General features: G+C 42.8%; 1 protein-coding gene across 1 annotated transcript in view; it reads right to left on the bottom strand.

The window, feature by feature from the left end:
• The window catches only part of UVRAG (UV radiation resistance associated), an 88,936-nt gene extending 73,645 nt beyond the window's left edge, over positions 1–15,291 (bottom strand). The window contains exons 1-2 of the mRNA XM_062515349.1: positions 15,122–15,291; positions 523–640 (exon numbers count right to left, since the gene is read on the bottom strand). Of these exons, the coding sequence (XP_062371333.1) occupies positions 523–640; positions 15,122–15,202 (199 nt within the window). The 5' untranslated portion in view covers positions 15,203–15,291. The remainder of the gene's footprint in view (positions 1–522; positions 641–15,121) is intronic.
• Positions 15,292–21,588: the final 6,297 nt, after the last annotated feature.

Raw genomic sequence — 21,588 nt, 5'->3', positions numbered from 1 at the left:
CAGTGGGAAAAGCAAGAAAGGAAGGAGATCTAATGCTCAAACACAGTTATGAAAAATAGAACAGATGCCTGTATGCTTCATGTCACTGGCTGAAAATCCTATTTTTTGAAAACTTTGATAACAGTATGTGCTGACATATGCTTCGTAAAACAACTGGTATGCACAGAGTGGGATACTCTTCCCTACAGAAGACAACTAAAACTCCAAAACTTTAACTTTTATGTGCTCTTGGAAGTCCCCAATTTCTTAAATCATCACAAAGGGAAGAGAAATGACAAAAATAGGCAGATTTAAAAGACTACGAGACCTGTCATCTGTTCTGCCTCACTGACAGCTAACACTGAAAGCTTCCATGAAATTGAGGAAACTAAAGAACTCCTTGCCAGTGTTAGCAAAGGCGACGCAACTAATGCCAGCAAGTTGCCAGGACAAAAAAAAAAAAAAAAAAAAAAAAAAAAAAAAATCATATCATAAGAATTCAAAGATTAACTAGCAAGAAGGTTGATAGCAAGCCTGGCTTACCTTTGTAGATCTTGGCATTATCACACAAGTGAAGAGTGAAATACGTATCCAAGAGGCGATAACCATTCTTATTAATAATGTTACGTGCAGCAATATTCCGAAGATGACGAAGCCGGCGCTAAAAAGAAGAAAAAAAAATAATTCAAAGAACTTTCTTAGATTGAAAATTAACCCCTTCTCTTTTTTCAAAGCATTTTAATGAAACCCAAACCACTGTTCTGAAAAAAAAAAAAAAATCCCACCAAATTCTCAATTTTTTTCTGTCAGACAGCAAGGGTAAACAGCCAGGATTCAGCAAAGCCACAAAACAAGCAACAAGCACCTACAAGCTTGGGTTAAGCAACACTGATATTCAAGAGAAGCTATTCTTATTCATGTCCTGTGTGTAATTTTTATCCCACATGACTAAATCACCCCACCTCTTTGAGCGATTTCAAGCAAATATGTGACACTATCAGCTTCAGACACAGCAGCAGCATCACCCACATTTTTTGTACCATCACACTGGAAACACTTCCTAGCCAAAGCTGTTTTAAACAAGCGTTAATGGACAAAGAGCTCAAACTATCCACCACCTAATCCAGAGCCATAAGGAACAGGCTGAACAAAGCATCCTGATTTCATGGTAATCCTGGAAACTATGCTAACAACCTTAAATAAAAGTAAAATACATCAGGAAGTTATATCAAGATTTTCAGGGAAAATTAAGGGCACAGTGAAATTTGAGATCTTCACTGTCAGTTACCATCTGCTGCGATGAGAGAGTCCTTTTCCCTTGGAATGACTACAGTAGGATATGCCACTAAAATATTTAGTTTAAATTACTTCATCCAACTCCAACTCTACTTTGGTTTACTAACTGAATGAAAATCATCAGATCAAATAAATTTCTCTCCCACCTCTCTGTGCCCAACAGCTTTAATAGCTGTGGCTCAAGTCTTAGCCTCAAGGCCCTCCACACCCTTAATCTTTGACAAAAGTTTTACATTATTTACTTCTTATAAAATTTAACTAGTTAACAAGGCAATTTTGCAGGACTGTCACACTTAAATAATTGCTTAGCTGTTGTTTCTACTGTTTTCTGTCTTCGAAGACCCATGCTTCAAACAGCCTCCCATGAATGCAGCACTCAGTGAACTGCCACTTCAAATACATAAAGCTCTCACCAAATCCTTCAGCGTCATATTTTCCCAATAAATCTCTCAACTCTCCAGTGTCTCACCCACTTCCAAGGGGATGTTCACAAACTGCTCCACATACTTTGTGGATCACCACAATCCACCAACAAGCCTCAAACAACTGGTTTAGTGCATACTTTTACCTCAGAGTTCATCTTACACCATTTTTTTCCCAAAAGCATCTTTATTTGTAAGGCGGAATCTACCTTAAAAGCTGATTGACCAAAAGCACATTTTAAAAGCTTTTGAAACCAAAAGACAATTTTCCTATTTGTAACTTGTCTTAAAAGGCTTTTAACAAGAGTTGAAAGGCCGTCATCTGTCTTAGAATCATACTATGACACTTTATATCATTTAACACCACTCCAGTGACATATTAGTTTTCCTCCATGGAAAGGTATGTGGAATATTAAATTTCTGTTCATGTGACAGCCTAAAAATCACCGATGGATTCATTCCATTCAAAGTCTGTTTATGACTTAGACTAAAAACAAAGCCTGAGAGAGGATGGCCAAGTACCTCTAGTATATACATGAACCACAAAATTAAAACCAAAAAAATCCCAATCAACAAAAAATGTTCTGTGAGATTACATGGTCTTATTTCCTTAGAAACACGTATCAAAAATGTCATCAGAAATATTAAACCTCACTTAAAAGAAGACACATGGACCTTTATCATTTTTTCACATCTAACCTCAAAGCTGGGTAGCTTCACTGGCTGTTTTTATGTGCAACTGAAACACTCCTTAAGAAATGGCTATGAACATGCATTTTGCTACCTATAAAAGTGATCCAAGAATTTTATGCGTAATCCCTCTTCTATTTAACATCAGTAGAACAGAAATCAATCAACTACGACGCTCATTCCCTTCATTTTTGATATCTGTTTTTTCCTTTAATCCCTTACAAAGAACAGCCCACACTGCACCCTAACAAAGAGGGTAACTTTCTCCAGGTCTCTTTAGGATTGCAAACTAACCTGTGTGCCTGCTTTAAGTAGTATGCTTCAATGATTAGCTCTCAAGCAAAGTCAAACAAGTTTTTTACCATTCACAGTACACAATGAGGTCAACGAGGTTTGAAAAAAAAAAAAAAAAAAAAAAAAAAAACACACAAAAAACAGCTGTCAAGTGTCCTAACCTACACCTGCACCTCTGAACAAGACGTGAAAACTTATCTCCATGGTTTGTGACTTCCTTGCACCCTTCATGATATGGGGGTTAAAGTCTCACTTCTCCTAAACATGTTGTTAAATTTGGGGCTGTAAAACCACAACACAGTTCAGAACTTAATGTGTAACAGGTAATGAATATCTATTTGAATCTCCAGCTTAGCCAGTACCCTCCTCCTACCCATTTAGCCTGGGTGACAGAGAACAAATTTCCAAATACATAAGACAATTTTATCATTCATATCCTTTAGTGTGAGGTCATGATGATAGAGAGACTTGAACCCTCATAATAAATCTTCTCATTTACACACTATGTTCGCTGATGTTATACTGAATTATTCAAATTTTGTCAGAACCCTACAGAGGCAACATTCAGAGTTAATTAATCTCTCCTGAACCAAGATAATTAGCTTCAACTAGGAGACTATCAGCTGCAAAGACATACCCAAAGACAACTGAAATAGGCTCTAGAATTCCTCATCAAGGGCTTTTTTTTTGTGACAAAGTAAATATTATTCGGAGGGAAGTTTTAAATCTCTCCAGTGTTATCTCCTATGCATTTCATATCATTTTGTGCTGGAGACACTGGAATACACAAAACAAAAACCCCACTGTGTTGCAGCTCAGCTAGCACAGGCATCAGCCAAACGCTGCCAGCCCCCAGCACTGCATCACCCTTTCTTATTCCTTCCACCATAAATAAACACTTGTGCAGCTGCTCACAGAATCGTATCTGGGAACCAAGCTGGATGGAAACTAACCACCTCTCCCTTTTCCTGGGTTAGTTGCACCAGCTCAGTTCCTCAGTATGGCTCACCACGTGGCTGGACAAGCAGCTGAGCAGGCCAAGGAGGGGACAGTGCAGCAGCAAGAGGCCGAAGGCAAAGAACTGCTGGAATGAAACCACCACCTTGAAGTGCAGGTGGAGCAACAGCGCCTGGCACGGCCACGAGCTGAGGGGAAAGCAGCTCACAATGAGGTACCAGAGCATTTCAAACTGCAAAAGCAGCTCTTTTAAGAGAATAAACCAGTACACTCTATGTTGAATTCAGAAGCTGCAAATAATACACAATTCTTTCATTTCCTCCTTCTAGGTGAAGTGCTAAAAAGGGTCCCTTTGCTTTAGTGATGAGTTTCAGCTATTTTGATCTTTCTATAAAAGCGTTGAGAAATCTTCATCATGAGGGATGATTCCCCCAGGATAAAATGCTCTGCACCCAGAACAGTAAATCCAAAAAGCCCACTTTAAAAATCAAAATACAAGGGCCAAAGAACAATAAAAGTGCCTCGGCAGCCTCATGAGTCACTTAACTTCAAAAAGGCCAGCATGAGTGCAAGATGACAGTGCAACACCTGCTTTCATTTAAAAAAGGAGTGAGACATGCAGTGAGAATGGCTAATTTTCACCACTATCTCCTCAAAGAGTTTACAGGTTACCAGCAATACAGGACCTCAGACAGGCATCTACAGCAAGTATTTTAATGAGATATCCTACAGAAAAAAAAAAGTTATTTTTGCAGAACTAATACCATGGAAAAGGTTATTTAACCTTTCCAGGAGCTCTCAATTCAGCACATGCAGCCTTAACAGTGACATATGTGGATCAGTGCTTAGCACGGTCGTACAGCAGGTCTAACAGCTCATTCTCGGGGGTTTGTGACACAAGTTATTTTGGTTACAATTGTCCTAGACCTTTGCAATTTCCAAGAAAGCCAGTGGAGCAGTGAAATTACATTACAGGCCTGGTTAACCTTTGCTTTAATTGCAATTCTAAGTTGTATTTGATTAAAAGCAACTGCTATATAGCAACTACATGTTGACTGACATAAAAGGAATTAGTGCTTCCTTCTGTGCTGAAGATAAATGACTACAAACCAGGAGAAGAGATCCACTAATTTCCCATTAGGAGAAATCCTGAGTAGCTTGTATTTTAAAAACACTGCTGCATGTAAAGACAGAACAGGTTATAGGCAGACAGCTATCCCAAAGATACACAGGAAGTCTGATCAGGAATACTGTAGGAGAGATTTGGAGAACGGAACCTACCATCAGGTTTCATCCCTCATGCCTGCAGAGGCAGAAAAGCAGCTTCCTGGAATTCTACAACAGCATCTTGACAGAAGTGCTGCAGAGGGCAGCAAGACCATCCCTACTCAGCCATTACCAGCTTCACTCAAAACTCAGAGAAAGAGAAGCACTCAGTTTTCATCATTCTGAGGAACTATTTGCAGTTGTGTAATATATCTAGTGCTCCCATTCAATGACTTTCTGGGAATCCCTCCAGATTTACCACAGGCCATAAACAAATCAGACTGCTCCAGAAACAAGTATTTTCATCATCATCAACCTTGTTAAGATGGCTTTTTCATCAGATGATTCCAGACACTCTGCCAAGTCTTTTTGAGGTCTAAAGGATTGAAACTGTCTGGTCCCTTCATGCTTTACTTCCCTCAACACTAAGATACCATAATCTTTCACTACCTCTGCCTAGAATGCCACCTTCAGCAACCATGTTCCCATCCTGCAAAATGTGTTTTGTGCAGTCTTATGGTGAGGGTCAGAAAACTGAACCAAGGTAAAGCTGCCAAAACCAAAAGTTAATAAGGTAACTAGGTTAGTGGGTAACTGGGTAAGTAAGGGTAACATCTTAAGTTAAGTTCCTCCAATTCAGCTCCCTACAGCTACACAGATGTACCCACCACAAAAGAGGACAGAGCAGGCAGACTTCCAACACTTAAGTTTCTTTACAGCTTAAGCCGATCCAGATGCCACTCTCTGCTTTTCTCCAGGTCTGAGAAACAGAAGTGACAAAGCTATTCACTGTTTTTTTTGCCTAATAATCTGGTATAATTAATAAAAATCACTGCAGAGATGACACAGCAGGGAGGTCAGAAAAGGGAGTAAGTCAAATGAGAGAGAAGTGCACTGTTGTTAACATGAGGTCTGGACTGTTCATGGCAGAACAGGACTACCTTCAACAGCCTCAAGTATTCATGGAATTTCGTAATTATTTGTTCAAGCTCATATAATGGGTAGCAAAATCAAGCACAGAGAGCTCTGATTCCTCTTCCATCTTAACCACTTCATTATTCCCTTACAAGAATCTGATGACCCTGGGAAAAAAAAACATGTCAGTGTATCCAAGCTGGATGAGAACACAGCCAAACTCCATTTTCTATTTCTGGTACTCAGCCATCACACTGACTCTAGCTCTGGCTCCAGGTATCAGTTGTGAAGTTCAGGTCCCTAATATGGGCAACAGCAAAGCCCATTCTAATCACTTGGAGCCCATCATGCCATCGGCAGCAGAGATAACCTAATGGCTCACAGCTGGGAAAACTGAGAAGTCCGTGTTCTCTCTGTCCCACATCTGCCTTCTCCCAGTAGCAGGGTCTTCCAGCTCTAGCACTGGCTCTTTTAGCAAAGCTGTTCATGAATTCTACTTTCAGCAGGCCCTTTGACATGTCAAATAAATTGCAAAGGTGTCAAGGGACTACCTGAACTTAAACAAGGCAGGCAGTTTGATTTCTTCCAGCAAGAACCATCCAAGATGCCATCAAATAGCCCCCTCTGTGAATGGAGGGTTTGGCTGAAAACTTCCAGATGTTACTAAGTGACAGTGGGCCTACTGCACCCATGGCCATAATTAAGTTTCAGAAACTCTATCAGGCAGATTTTTAAAGAAAATTATTAATAGGAATATATTTTCCAGAACAAAGCTTAAATTCAATTGCCCAGGAAGAAAGTTTTATACATCTGCAACTGAATTTGAAAATGGCCACCCCACCCATCCATTCCTGATGACTTTCCATACAGCCCATGCAACTAGAAACTTACTTTTGTCTGAAATGTAAATACAATGGTTAAACCAGCATTAAGAAGGCTGAGAAATCATCTTGTATGAGCAAAATAGAAGTTTACATAAATTACTTAGCCCAAACTCACCAAAATTGTATCACCACTCAGGGCTCTCTCAGAGGCCTGATGAACTGAAAAACAATTATTCTGTTTCCAAAACAACTTTCAACACTGGCTAAAATTTCAGCACCTTCCCCTTCAGGGAAGGTCTCCTTCCCTAGCCTTTAATGGAGTATCCTACTTATCAAACACTTTTTAATCAAGACACACCCCAAGACAGTGTTCATCTCTGTTTTCAGACTGGTGGCCTCCTCACAATTTTGTCAAGAAAGTAAATTCCCTGAATTCTTTTCAGATCAGGATCAGCTCTGAGCTCAGTATAAGATAGTACACATTCTGTTTTTGCCTGGCTTTCACATGAATTTTGTAGCTTGGTCCCTTGCTCTATGACCCACAGAAGCTCTGGAAGAATTTAAGCAAAATCCTTCCAACTATTTCAGCATTAAAGCAGGAGGCAAAGATTAGTTAGCAACACAAATGTTACTACAGCAAATCCAGTGTTTTTGAACTGAACAGACTTGAGCTTGCAATGTCAGCTATTTAGATGTCTGGATATTTGTCAGAATTATGTCATATTACAAAACAGAGGGCTCAGTGTGCTTTGTAGCTCATAGCAGACAGGTTGAGGTCGGTCTTTTTCTTAAAAAGCATAAAACCTCCAGCCCTGAAACAAAGAAAAGTTATCAAAATATGATCCATATTTAGCCAACATGAGCATTATTTATTATCACAGCACTGCTCTAAGCCTCCATATTGCACCTTCCAACTTCATCAGATTTTCACTATTTGCTTTCACCTCCCCATGCCAGTTTGAATATTAAGAGGCAATCATATGATCCAATCTCTGGGAAGTCAAATGATGGTAGACAAGAATTCATACTTAATTTTATACAAGTGTTCAAGCTGCCTAATTTTACCAATTTAATATCTTTCTTTTTTAAGTGGAGCATATCTCACAGAAGGTTTGAGTCAACTCTGCTGTAAAACAAAGCTTTTAATATCCAAAAACATGTATGTGGGAAGTTCAGGCACTACTCAGATGTATGGTTACTTAAAACCACAGGAAGGGCAAGAAAACGCTTGTACTCCATTTTACACTTGCTAGGAAGATTTATGAGGATTGCAATTTAACAGTTTCCCACAGTTCAGAGTCAAGAGAATCAAATGGGCTTTCAGCTCTACTTCTGATGCAAAGCAGAAGTGTTTGATACGCAATCTTGTGGGACATACCATAAGGAATATTTAGGAATTCTATTTTAATGTTTTCCAGCACACACCTGAAGACAGCAAGGCTCAAAGTTACACAGCCATCTTTAGTTCATATACAGCCATCATTAGTTGAATGAATCACTTGAGGTTCTCCTTGTGCACCTCCTTCATATCTCTGTTTCCTCACATCAAGTGATCAACAGCTACCCAGGAACTCCTTTATAAGATTTAGCTACTTTCTTGCAAGAGCCTTTAAAAAACTATTTCTACTAGGAATCGGAACTGAGGACACCACCAGTTTGAAGAGGCTCTGTAGGAACACGACTGCACATTTTTTCCTGTGAAGATGCAACACATTCACCTACATTGTACACCTCACATTCACAAAGATCTTCGGCAAGGATGCAGGTACACTGAACCTGTGTAGAGTGATTTACCCAGACCACAAGAAAAGTCAAAGCCTAAATGATCACCAGAAAAATTAAAGCTGTTTTATCAACATGGGCTCAAATATTTTCAAGATTCACAGTTGTGAATTTTAGCTTACAGTTCCTTAAAGCAAAGTGCCTCCTTTCCTTCATGCTTCTGGGCAGCTGAAAGGCTTTCAAAAGTTTCCCTTAAGAAGGAAAACAGCTATGAAGCTTTCACATGAACATCAAGGGTCAATACAGGTTTTTAATCATCCATACTCCATCCCATGGCTACTCCTGCTTCTGTACTGCACTGAGAGCTTCACCAGGAACAGAGGCAAATGAAAGATGTTCAAAAGACAAATCTGCCCTAATTCACACAAGGAGAAAGTGAAACCGGAAGAATAAGAAATATCTCAATACTTGACATGGTCCATGCCGAAGTATAATTCTTTTCCAGCTGTCTGAATGTAAAACAGCCCTTTGCAAAGTCAGTATGGAGTTAAAAAATGCAACACCTAAAGTTCAACGTCAGATCTAACAAAATATGTTAGTCTATGGCATGATCTGCTCCTTTTAATACTAACTAAAGCAACAGTAGCATCAGAAAATAATTAAAACATAACTAGACTAAAAATGAAAAAAAAACTTATGACTCTTGACAGCTGTGTTCTCTGGTCCATACTCCCCTGTACTCTCTCCTACTAGCTAACCCTCTAAACTCCCTCCTCACTAACTGCATTTACACTGAGGAGCAACTCGGAACTCAACTTCTACCCCCATGAAATGATGTAAACAGCTGGTAACTGTTCAGCTGGTAAAAGAAATCTTCTCTCTGTACCCCATAATCACACACAGAAAATCCATACCACTTTATTTTAGAGTCCAAAATAAATGAAAGAACCAAGACTAAAACTGATGTAAGCTTATGATGTTCACACAACTCACTAATCTTTGGCATGCTTACCCTTTATTTCCACATTCAGAATTTGTGCTAATTTCTGCAGAATGACTGTAAAAGCCTGTTACTTAAAACATATTGTAGGGGCAGGTACAGAAGACACATTCAGTCTTTGGACACGAAAAAGATAGCTGGTAAGGTGTGGCAAAACAAGACTCAACACACAGAATTAATTTAAACATAATGTTAGCAGGAAGGGTTCAAAAGCCAAATCATGAGCCTATGCAAGGTCTTGGGCAAATGAAGTTCTTACTGTGTACTGTTGCAGCAGCTGTGTTTGGTTATGGTCACTAGAACATCAAGAGTGACAGATCCAGCAAGCTGGTAAACACCACAGCTCCAAAGAGTAAGAACTGTCAGCACACCCTAAAAAAATTGCTCTAAACTGTGGTTAAGAAAATCTTACAAATATTGCCCACTGGCCAGACAAAGCTATTCTTGCTAGGTGCTTACATAAGATACAAATAATAGGATAATAGACAGTCTTTCCACCTTTAACCAAAACCTTTTAGAAAGGGTAGCTAGAAATAACACCTTTCTTTATTGATGTTTTTCACTGAGTTTGTCTAACTAAGTATTTACTCTCAAGATAAAAGACTGAAATGTAGCTGCATCTTTGACACAGCACAGGAACTAACCCACCAGACAGAAAAGAGAACATCAGGGTGCAAGTCCCACCTCATTAATAAAACACTGTAGCAGTTGAGAGAAGTCCTTTAAGCCTCTTAACATGACCTTGGGGAAGAGAGCATTAGTCCACATTAGCTGTGGGAATAACCTGGGAATATCAAGATTATACTCAGAAGGAAGCGCCCAAAAAGTACACAGGGCCTTAGAGAAGCAAGGGCATGAACAAAATCAAAGTAATGGCAATTCTGACCTTAAAGATGGACTTAAGATTGCTCTAGGCTGCACAAGCAAACATCATATTATGATTAATACCCTGAAGCATATTAATGCTTATCTTGTTACTGGATGAATAAATCACAGGCAAAAAAAGTGAGTTTCCCTTCATAAATGAGACTTGGGTCTTTAGCTAGCAAGTTGCTCAATTAAGAGCATTGCATAACCCACCACAAATTTCCCAAATAAAGCAAGAAAACCAATCTAGTATGGCTTTTGGATGCAACAGTCTCTCTAACTTATCAGAAGATCATTTGGTCTGCAGAATACACCTGAATCCCTTAGGGAATACAGATAGTACACTGCAGATAGCAAAACTCCAGCCCCAGGTTAACAGCCAGCCTTTTGGGCTAAAATTACAATTTTCCAGTAACTTTAAGTAAACTATTCCTCCTAATTTGCCTCTTGCAAACACTAAACATTGATACAGCTGGGTATGGATACAATGAACAAGATCAGCAGGTCACAATTTACACTGTGGTGTTTCACTGGAGAAGAACTTCCCTCCTACTCAGCATTTAAAGAGAGTGTGTGTCAAGAAGAAGTGAAAGCAATATTCCAACACAACACTTTCCATCCACTATTCAGATTCCTCCCCTTCCCCCATATTTTGTAGGAAAGGGGAAGTAAGAATAATCAGCCTCTTTTTCTTCCCATATCACTCAAGAGAATATATAACAAGAGCAATATAAAACTATCATTAAAAAAATACTATTTTCTCACTGTTTAGTTGAAAGTCTCACTCTTGTGCAGCCCTGGGCCCGTTCAGTAACTTTCATTACTTCTCCTACACAAGACCCCCTCAAAACATATTTGTCAGCACACTTCAAATCATCCCTTTCTGCCATGTTGCCCAAAATGTTGTGTATGAGTGATATATATCTCTAAAGAAAGAAACCAAGTCGAATCTGGAAGACCCTGGCAGGGGACACAAAAGAAGGGCTTCTCTACATATACTACCCACAAAAAGAAAGTCAAAGAAGGTGTCACCCCCTGATAAATCATTCTGGAAAACTGGTAACAACTGATGAGAAGGCTGAGGTACTCAACAACTCTTTTCTACCTCAGTCTTCAATGACAACCTCTCTTCCTGCACCTCTTGAATGGATGGACAGCAGGACAGGGACTGGGGGAACAAAGTCCCTCACACTGTAAGATCAGGTTCATGACCACCTGAGGAACTCGAATCTCCACAAGTCTATGGGACCCAAAGAGATGCATCAGACTCTTGAGGGAGCTGGCTGATTTAGTTGCCAAGCCAGTCTCTGTGATATTGGAAAAATCATGGCAGTTGGGTGAAGTCCCAGGTGATTGGAAAAGGGGAAGCACAGCACCAACCCTTAAAAAAGCCAGAAAGGAGGACCCTGGGAGCTACCACCCTGTCAGCCTCACCTCTGTGCCTGGGAAGATCACAGAACAGATCCTCTGAGAAGCTGTGCTGAGGCACATGAAAGACAGGGAGGTGACTCCACAGCCAGCATGGTTTCACCCAAGCAAAGTTCTGCCTGACCAACCCAGTGGCCTTCCATGATGGGGTGACTACATCAGTGGACAAGGGAAGAGTTACAGATGTCATTTATCTGCACTTTGGTAAAGCCTTTGACGTGGTTCCCCACAACATCCTTCTCTCCAAATTGGAGTGATGGATTCAACAGGTGGACTGTGAGATGGCTAAAGAATTGGTTGGACAGTCAAATGCCCAGGACAGAGATTCTCCCAGAGTTAAGCTAGTATGGAAGCCACAGGAGCTATGAATGCTGAGCACTGCTCTTGGACTCTTAAAAGTACATAAAACTCCAACCGGACCTTTCGGAATCCCAGCCTTAAGGTTACTGGAAGCCGCAGTGCGTTCCTGAGAAGTTCCACTAACTTGCTCGGTTGCTCTGTTCTGCTCTACCCTAAACATACACTTCTGATACCTGTAGCTGAAACCTCATTCCTCTCCACAGAAACTTTCACTGTCTATCAAGAGATGTTTGTGAACTGAAAGATACAGAAAATATTGTGTTACTTGGTCTGGACACCATTCATGGCTGGACATAATAGCACAACTTACCCTTTCCCTCCTTACTACCACAACCATACTCAGCAGACACATCTCCCTCCTTCACATACACTCTCCCAGCCATTGGTTCTGGGTCCACAACTATGTGCTTTCCTGTCACTAGACAACCACATGTGAAATCTGTTTTGGCCAGCAATCAGCACAGCAGCATTCAACAGATCATTTGACTGTGGCATGACTGCCTCTCTGCATTCAGGCTGCATTTTTCTGTCCAATCCCTTCCATTGAGGATATGTAAGAGTCTGAAAGGTTTAGGTCCCCCAACCCTTCCACTGCTTTGAACTGCTTATAATGACAGGATTGAACAGGTTTTTTGAGCATTCAGAAATCTTTAAGTTCTCATGACACTCCCAATTTTCTTGCATCAAGCAAATGGGAAGAGTTATTACTAAATAATCTTAGCTCCTGAACTGCAATTATTTCACATTTTCAGTTACACTATGCTCACTCTTACAGCCAAAGAGAACAACATCCAGACACAAATACTAAGGGAGCCAAATGGGAATTTTATGATTAATCAGATGCATTTCTTTACAGCCATATCCTCTATTTCTCTTTCTTAAAATACAGAACACAACAGCAAAAGGCATTCTGCCCCTGTCATCCCACCACACAAAAGTTAAAGAAAAGGTCAGTCAGTTTTGACACAAGCATGATCACAGTACCAAAAGGTTTTGGACTTAACTTTCCACTCCTACAGAAGTGTCAGTAGCAGGAATGCTGATTTCTAATCAATGTGAATGTTACTAGAACAATTAAAGCTAGACTAAACTCAGATTACACCGTCAGTACTTCTGCACCTAAAAAGTCACTTCAGCCATTAAAAGCACTCACCTTGAATTAACATTTGAGAATTTGTCTTTAGACAGATTTAAAGCCATGACTCAGACAATTCTGCTCTCAATTCTTATAGTTTAAAAAATGTAGCACTGGGTGTTCTAGAGAAAGCTGCTTACTGAAACAAATCATCAAGTTGATTTCTGTGCTGGCACATAGCTCATACAATTACCTTGCCTTACGTAGCACCACATAACTTGGATCAGCTAGACTAGGGCACTACAGAGGTGGCACAATAGACTAGGAATGACTTTCCTTTTTCATAATTCTCCAGCAAAATAGCACCAGTGTGCTGAGCCCCTTCAAGGTATCTTGCACTTCAGTAACAGACTTTTGAGCTCAGATAATAACAGAGAAGGAGGGTGATTTGCTATCAGTGTGTTCAGTTGAGCCTCTCAATTTGATTCCAAGTACGGACACAGTGCACAGATCCCTCAGCACATGGTGTTAGCAGAGCACACAGCAGAACAATACCTCATTCTCTACCACAGCCTTACACTTGCTACAATTAATATACAAGCATCCTCGATAAATATTTAGTCAACTGGAACATCCTATAATGACTCAATTTCTGCTCCTAGGAACTCCTATAAAAGTTTCTGCTTCTAGGAGAAAAAGCCTGTGTTTTGGTCTCACTTTCACAAATGAAGTCAAATGACTAATATCTCAGACTTCTCCCTGCAGCATTCACTTGGTCCTTGCACAAGCCTGAGAAAGAATAAAACCAAAAATTTAGCAAGGACAAGGCCATACTTGATCTCGAGGACAATCCACTATTTCCTGTTCACACAGAGCTGCATTTATGTTTATTAGCAGAGCAGACCCACATTTCAGAATAAGTACTTGCTGGTAAATCAGGGTCAGATGGCCAACAGCCACCTCCATTTCCTGCCTTTGCCCCTAAGTGGATGTCTCCTAGAGCAAGTTTAACAAAAAAGCAGCTATAGATCCACTTCAAGTTAACATCCGTTGATTTTTTTTTTCTCTACTCTTGATATTCCCACCTGGTAACATGTAGCTCAAGTAACACAGATCATGCATCTACTTCCTAACAATATCGACAGCACTGAGTTAATGAGCCAAAACAATACTCACATCTTACAGTATTTCTAAAGAAAAGTAAAATTTTGCTAATTACTCCCACCTTCACCACTTCTGCTCCAGCTCCTGTGCAATCAAAGTCACCACATGCAAGAGGAGAAAGAGCACAGACTCGGTTTGAGAGGGATTGCTAAATGCTCAGGCAGAATCTAGTCTTCCTCGCTCATTAATACTCTCCAAAATTAAAACGTGTGACAAATGCCCAGTAATCCAAAAGCCAACTATCAGCAAACAGGAAAAAGAGAGTTAGGTGAAGGGAGGATGCAATAGGGAGACAACATTTCACCACTTTTCAGAATACACTTCATGTTATATCCACACTCCTGCAACTCCCATCTTTAGTCTGCTCCAGATCCTTTGCAGGCACAGTACTTTCCTGGGAGAGGAAGCACCACCCCACTCCCCCGGGAGACAGGCCCTAGCCCCATGCTTCCTCCCGCCTTCCTACCAGCCTAAGAGAAAGGTGCTCAAACTCCCCCTTGCCCCCTTCCACAAGCTTGGGGACTCTACCTCAGGTAATTCCAGACCTCGGGGAAGCCCCACTGATACCTCATGGAGCACCCCTTTACCTCAGGGCGCACCCCCTCTCACCCGCGGGAGCAATCCCTGTACACCTCAGGGAACACCCCTCAGTTCAGGAAACATCTCCCTTCACCCCAGAACAACCCACACCTCAGCGAGCAAGGCCCTGTGCACACCTCAGAGCATCCCACACCTAAAAGAGCACACCCCCTTCACCTCAGAACACCCCACACTTCAGGGGACACCCCTGATTCACCTCAGGACACCCTCCTCCTCCTCCTCCTCAGCCCTCTCCCAGCGCCGCCCCGAGGCCCCGCCGTACCTGCTGCGAAGGCAGCTCCACATGCAGGGCGCGGGCAGCGGAGCCGGGCGGTAATGCGGAGGGACCGGCAGCCGAGGTCATCCTCACGTAGGGTCCCCGCACCACTCCCCCGAGGCCGCCGGGCGCGCAGGGGTTAATGGCGGCAGCAACGCCGTGCCGGCCGCCCGCTACGGAGCCATATTACCGCAGTGCCGGGGGGTTGGCGAAGCACCGCCTCCCGCACGCCCATTGGCCTTCCACCCGCAGGGGCGGGAGCTCAGCCGCCTTTGCGAGTTACGACTGGCTTGATCTGACGCCAATCAACGCCCCTCTTCGCTGGCCCTGTCAAACCGCTGGAACGCGCGCCGGCGTCGATTAGAGGGCGCGCTTCCGGAAGGCGGGACGGCGCCCGAAGACGGGCGGTGATTGGAGAAGATCGAGTTTGATTGGCAGCACGGCCTCCGTCACGTGTGCGGGAGCTGTTGTCATCACGTGGTGGGGCGGAAAGTAGTTCAGCGGAGGGGGCGGTCGCCATGGCAGCGGGAGGGGCTGCGAGTCTGGGCCCGGCTCTGTGGATCGGCAGTGGCGTCATCCTCACCGCCCCTCCGCATCACTCCGACCTCCCCACATCATATCCACCTGCCCCACAACAGGCCAGCCCGCCCCGCGTCACACCCGTCTGTGTCATGTCAATATAAAAAAGAGCTTAGGCTATTGCAGAGGATCCAGGAGGATGACGAAGGGTCTGGAGAGCTTTATAAGGAGCAACTGAGGTCACTTCTCTTCAGCCTAGAGAAGAGAGCGAACAATGAGAGCAGAGCTCTCATTGAGGTGTTCAGTATCCTCAGGAGGAGAAGCAGAGGGACGTGTAGCAATCTCTTGAATGCCGGGACCAGCGAGTGACAGGACCTGAAGGAATGACCTGAACACAGTTGAGGGAGATATAAGTTGGGTTTTTGAAAAAGGTTTTTCATCCAGAGGGTGGCTGAGCACTGGAACAGGCTCCCCAGGAAAGTGGTTGCAGCACCAAATCTGACAGACCTCAAGAAGCCTTTGGACAATGTTCTCAGGCACATGGTGGGATTGGTGTGGTGACCTGCACAGGGCCAGGAATTGGACTGGATGATCCTGATGAGTGTCTTCCCACTCAGCTTATTCCATGATGCTATGATTCTATGAACCTTCCCCACACCACATCCACTTGCCTCACATCACACCACCCTTCTCCACAGCACATCCACCTGCTCCATGTCACCCCAGCCTGCCTCATACCACCCCAGCCTGGCCCACAACAGACCAACCTGCCCCACATTGTGCCAACCAACCCAGTATCAGACAAACCCATCCCACATCACATGGATCCATCCCATTCCATGCCAAGCCATCCCACATCAGGGCAACTACAATGCCTACAGACACCAAAGCCCAATGCAACCATCCCCTCAGCACCTACCTCCACCATCCCACCCAGGCAACATCCATCCTGAGCTGAGGGAGGACCATGCCCACCTGGAGCAGCACCATCCCCACATACTGTGCAGCTCTTGGAGCACCACTCCTGTCCCTGTGCCCCACCAGGGCCATCCATCCCACCCTGCAGCACCTGCCTGGTGTAGGTGATCATGCTCGAGACGCTCATCCCCATGGCACTGCCAGGAACTGTCTCACCTGTCCAGGGACAAAACACCTGTCCCCACACTGCTGGGAACACCAGTCCTGCCATCCCTGTAGCAGCCCCAGGAATGCCTGTCCCCAGTGCATGCCACAGCACTGGAAATGCCTGTTCTCACCTGGCTGGCCAGGTCTGAAAGGGTTGAGTGTCCTGTGCAGTGCTGGAAAACCCCATCCTCTGCTCCTCCTGTCCTCCAGTCTTCCTGTCCTCAGCAGCATGCATCTCCCACTCCATGGAGACTATCCCAGTAAGCCTTAATTCACCTGCAAAGTCCTGGGTTTGTAATATCCATGCTGTGGTGAGGTGTTGTAATGACATTGTCTTCAGCACTTATTTTGATCTAGGGTACTCAAAAGTGAATTTGTTAAAAAGAGGAAGTAAAATGAAAAACTGGAATGGAAAGTCAAGTTTATTGGGGGTTGATAGCCATTTTTCTGGCATGAAATCATCCACTTCCATGCTGCTCCTTCCTTTGCAACTGCTAACCATGGTCTGCTTTTCTCCAAAATGCTTCCTAGTTGAAATGGAGATACTAAAATTTTCTCCTGGGTGATTTGTGATGCACTGTGTGCATCCCACATCCATAACCTCCCCATCTACCCAACCTGAGTGGTTTGTCTGCTGTTTAGAGGGAAGGGATGGTGTTGAGAGGGATCTGGACAGGCTGGAGAAGTGGGTCTGTGTGAACCTTGTGAAGTTCAACCAGACAAAGTCCAAGGTCCTGCACATGGATCAGGGCAGTCCCAAGTACAAACACAGGCTGGGCAAATAAACTGAACAGGCAGCAGCCCTGGGGAGAAGAATTTGAGAGTGTTGATGGGATGAGAAGTTCAACAGGATTGACCATGTTCGCTGAGAGCCCAGAAGTCCCTGTGTGCTGGGCTGATCCCACAGCAAGGGCACTAGGGGAGGGAGGATTCTACCCCTCTGTCCTGCTTAGGTGAGGCCCCACCTGCAGAGCTAACTCCAGCCCTGGGGTCCAACATCTGAAGGATGTGGAGCTGCTGGAGTGTGTTCAGAGGAGGCCACAGAGATGTAGTAAGGGCTGGAGCACCTCTGGTCTGGACACAGGCTTGAGAGCAGGGGGTGTTTAGCCTGGAGAAGAGAAGGCTCAGGGGAGACTTTGAAGACCCTGCCAGTGTCTAAAGGGGCTGCAAGAAAGCTGGAGAGGGACTTTGGACAAGGGCCTGGAATGACAGAATGATCCTAGTGGGTCCTTTCCAACTTGGAATATTCTGTGACTCTGTGAGTCCGTGACAAGGGAGAATGACCTCACACTGACAGAAATCAGGGTTAAATTGGATATTTCAGAGAAATTTTTCCCTGTGAGAGTGATGAGACCCTGGCACAGGTTGCCCAGAAAAGCTGTGACTGCCCCATACATGGAAGTGTTCAAGGCCAGGTTGGATGGGGCTTAGAGCAACCTGGTCTAGTAGAAAGTGTCTTTGGACAAGATGAGCTTTAAGGTGTGTTTCAATCTAAGCTAGTCTGTGATTCTGTGATCTTCAGTTTTCCTCAGATGAAGTCAACAGGTAAAGACATCACCAGATTACTCGCTCTGTCTTGTGTTTATGTGTTGTCTAAACTCACACTGGCAGCTTCTCACTACAACATTACGGAATACCAGAAGGTATTTCTTCTGGACATTTTTTTTTTTTTGAGAGCAAAGCCAGAAGATAATTAAAATCACTACTAACAAAACTCCAAGGAGCAATTTTAACAAAACCTGGTAAAGACTCTTGCAGAATGGAGTGTATTTTTGAAAAGCCTCTGGAGAAAGCTGGATGAAATGCTGGTGGGGAATTGTCAGAAATTACATTTGAATATTTAATTACCATTTCTGGAAGCACTACTTTATCAATGATGTTTTTGCACTGAAGCTGAGACATGTGGACTTGTCCTTCAAAAGGACATGTCGTGGAGAGATACCACCTGCATGTTATTACAGATATTATTTAATAGATTTTATTGCAAATTTTGACCTGGCAGAACCTTTGGGAAGGGAAGAAATGACCTTGTGGCTGACAACAATTCCTACCACAGATCAGGTCAAATATGCTTTTTATTGGGGTATGAGATCATTGCAAAATCCCTCCAATGAGACAATGTACTTCACTGATGGGTAGAAGGATTCCAAATGCAGAGCAAAATACTTGAAGTCTGTGAGCTGTTTAAAGAGGAAAAATGGCAAATTCTGCACTGAATGTGTATTAAATAATGTCATTTACAGCCATAAATGTAGGGTTAAGAGAGTTTGTTTAGCTTCACTTTGGGAGGGATCAATCTCAAGCAATAGCTATTAAAACAGGAGACTGGTTTTGTGGTCACTGAACTTTGCACCTGTTTGTGTTGTCTGTATTTCTAGTTGCAGCTGAATGTGTCTGCTCCCTTCACAGAGGTTATTTTGAACTGCTGTGAGACACTTGAAGATACCTAAGGTGTTCTGGTCATATCTAGGCAATGTATCAGAAGCTCACAGTTAAAAGCACAGTAAAGGGCAGATCTTTTCAATGTGGAGGCTCTTTGTTTTAAATTAATAGCAATATAAATCTTTAATGCAATAAATTCCAAGGGGGGCTGTATTAATTTGCAACTTTATTGTTGCACTGTTGCAGCCGTATTGTTTGCACTTTACCATAACCATCAGCTGCGTAAATGTGGGGGTATTAAAACTGATTTAATTAATTTATTGTAAATTTCCTGAGTGTCCCATTAAAGATAAACCCTACCTCAGACAGACACTTCATTGTGGTTTTGAGAAACCATCAAGCTGTTCAGGTCACATTATGTGAGCAGAGGAGATCTACTTGCAGTAGAAGACATTTTCAAGTCAGCTCATAACCATTAGACAATTTCCATGAAGGACACAGAAGAGGACTCCTGGTGCTTTGGAGGGAAAATGATGCTTAGAATATCTGTTACTCTCCTGGTCCTTAGAAGAGTTATTATTTATATGGAAAAGACTTCCTTGTCAGACTCAGACTTTTATTTTAAATATATATTGTGAATGAGATAGGGAAAGTAGTGAAAGGACTAGAGCACAAGAAGTGGCTGAGGGAGCTGGGGGTGGGTCTCAGCCTGGAGCAAAGGAGGCTCAGGTGGGGCCTTCTCCCTTTCTACAACTCCCTGACAGGAGAGTAGACCCAGGTGGGAGTTAGGCTCTTCTCCCAGGGAATAATGGACAGGACAAGAGGAAACAGTCTAAAGGTGCGTGAGGGGACGTTTAGGTTAGTTATTGGGAACCTTTTTTCATGGAAACGGTCGTCCAGCCCTGGAACAGTTTGTCTAGGGCAGTGGTAGAGTCCCCATCCCTGGTAGGATTTAACAGGTGTGTGGATGTGGCACTTGGAGACATGAATTAGTGGTCGGCTGGGTAGTGCTGGGGGAACAGTTGGGCTCAATGGTCTCAAGGGCTTTAGAACCTAAATGATTCTGTAGTTCTATGAAACAAAATACATTTTAAATGAGAAGGCAATTAAGTGAAGGAGAACAGGACATGTGGTCCATCACACCCACCCACCTCAAAGTGGTTGCTACCACTGGGGACTACATTAAAAGCCCATGTAAATCAACCAGAAGATGTTTATTTTTATGTCAGCAGGAAGATCAAGGCCAAAGGCTAGTGATTCACAACTGAATCAGCATTGGGACTACCAGCTGCTGCAAGGACTGTCTTCCATACAAGATACAAAATTCCTAAGTTCCCAGGTAAGTACAGTCATGAAATATCTCCTGGTGCATTACCAGAAGTCCCTGAAGGAAAATTATTTCTGAATTCTGCTTGAAATATTGCACCTGCATTTTCATCTTGCAGAGGTGGTAATGTGATTTTATCACCTAATCTGATGCACCATGGTTGTGCTTTCCACTCCAGAAGTTGTTGCATTTAATCTATGGGAAAAGTAAATACTTCTTTGCAATATTGATGGAGACTGTTAAGGCCCCTTGAATGAAAAGTTTCTGCAGAATGATCCATTGATGTAAGCTAAATATACATACAAAGATAAAAAGTCAGTATCCCCATTTAATTGGAGCCTACTAGCTGTTAAGCCTCCCCAGGACAGCATTTGCACCAAACTTTGTATTTTCATTGGCTGTAAGCATCTCCCAGACAATTTAAAACCATTAGACAAAAGCATCAAGGCTTTCTTGATCTTTGATACTTGAAAGGTATGACCTGTAGGTCATAATATTCTGACTGACTCTTCACAGATGAAACTTTTATATCCATTTAGAAAGAATTTGGGATACCAGACCTTCTGATGTGACAAGGAAGAAGAATGGATGGGTATGGTTGCTGATGCTATACAGACTATTTGCATAAAGGCACAGAATCACAGAATAATTTAGGTTGGAAAAGACCGCTCAGATCATCAAGCTTAACGATTCCCAAGATTTCATGCAATAGCAGTGTGAGATTTTGGCCCAGAGGCTAATATTGGCTCAGTCAAATGTGGCAGGAGGGCCCTCCTGCCTGCACTGTGTTACCTTGACCAAAGTTCAGCAGGAAGTGTACAGCAAAGCCAAAAACTATTGGGGTAAAAACTCCCAATGTATGATTAGCTAGAATGGTGGAGAAGAATCAGGGAACCAGTAAATAATCAGACCATGGATGGAGATCAAATTCCCACCAAGCTCATGTTATGGCCTTTTGCAGCCTATTAAAACATTTTCACCCCCCAAAAACCCCATCTGAAACAAAAAAGAAACAACCATAAAGCAAAATAGAGAAATACCTTCATTAGCATTTTTTTCCTGCCCTTTCAGCTGCCTAACAGGGTCCCTTGAATCCCTGGCAGAAACAGGCAAGAAAAGG

The sequence above is a fragment of the Cinclus cinclus genome, chromosome 2 (assembly GCF_963662255.1).
Source record: "Cinclus cinclus chromosome 2, bCinCin1.1, whole genome shotgun sequence".
Classification (NCBI taxonomy): domain Eukaryota; kingdom Metazoa; phylum Chordata; class Aves; order Passeriformes; family Cinclidae; genus Cinclus; species Cinclus cinclus.
This window is presented reverse-complemented; position numbering and strand designations above follow the sequence as displayed.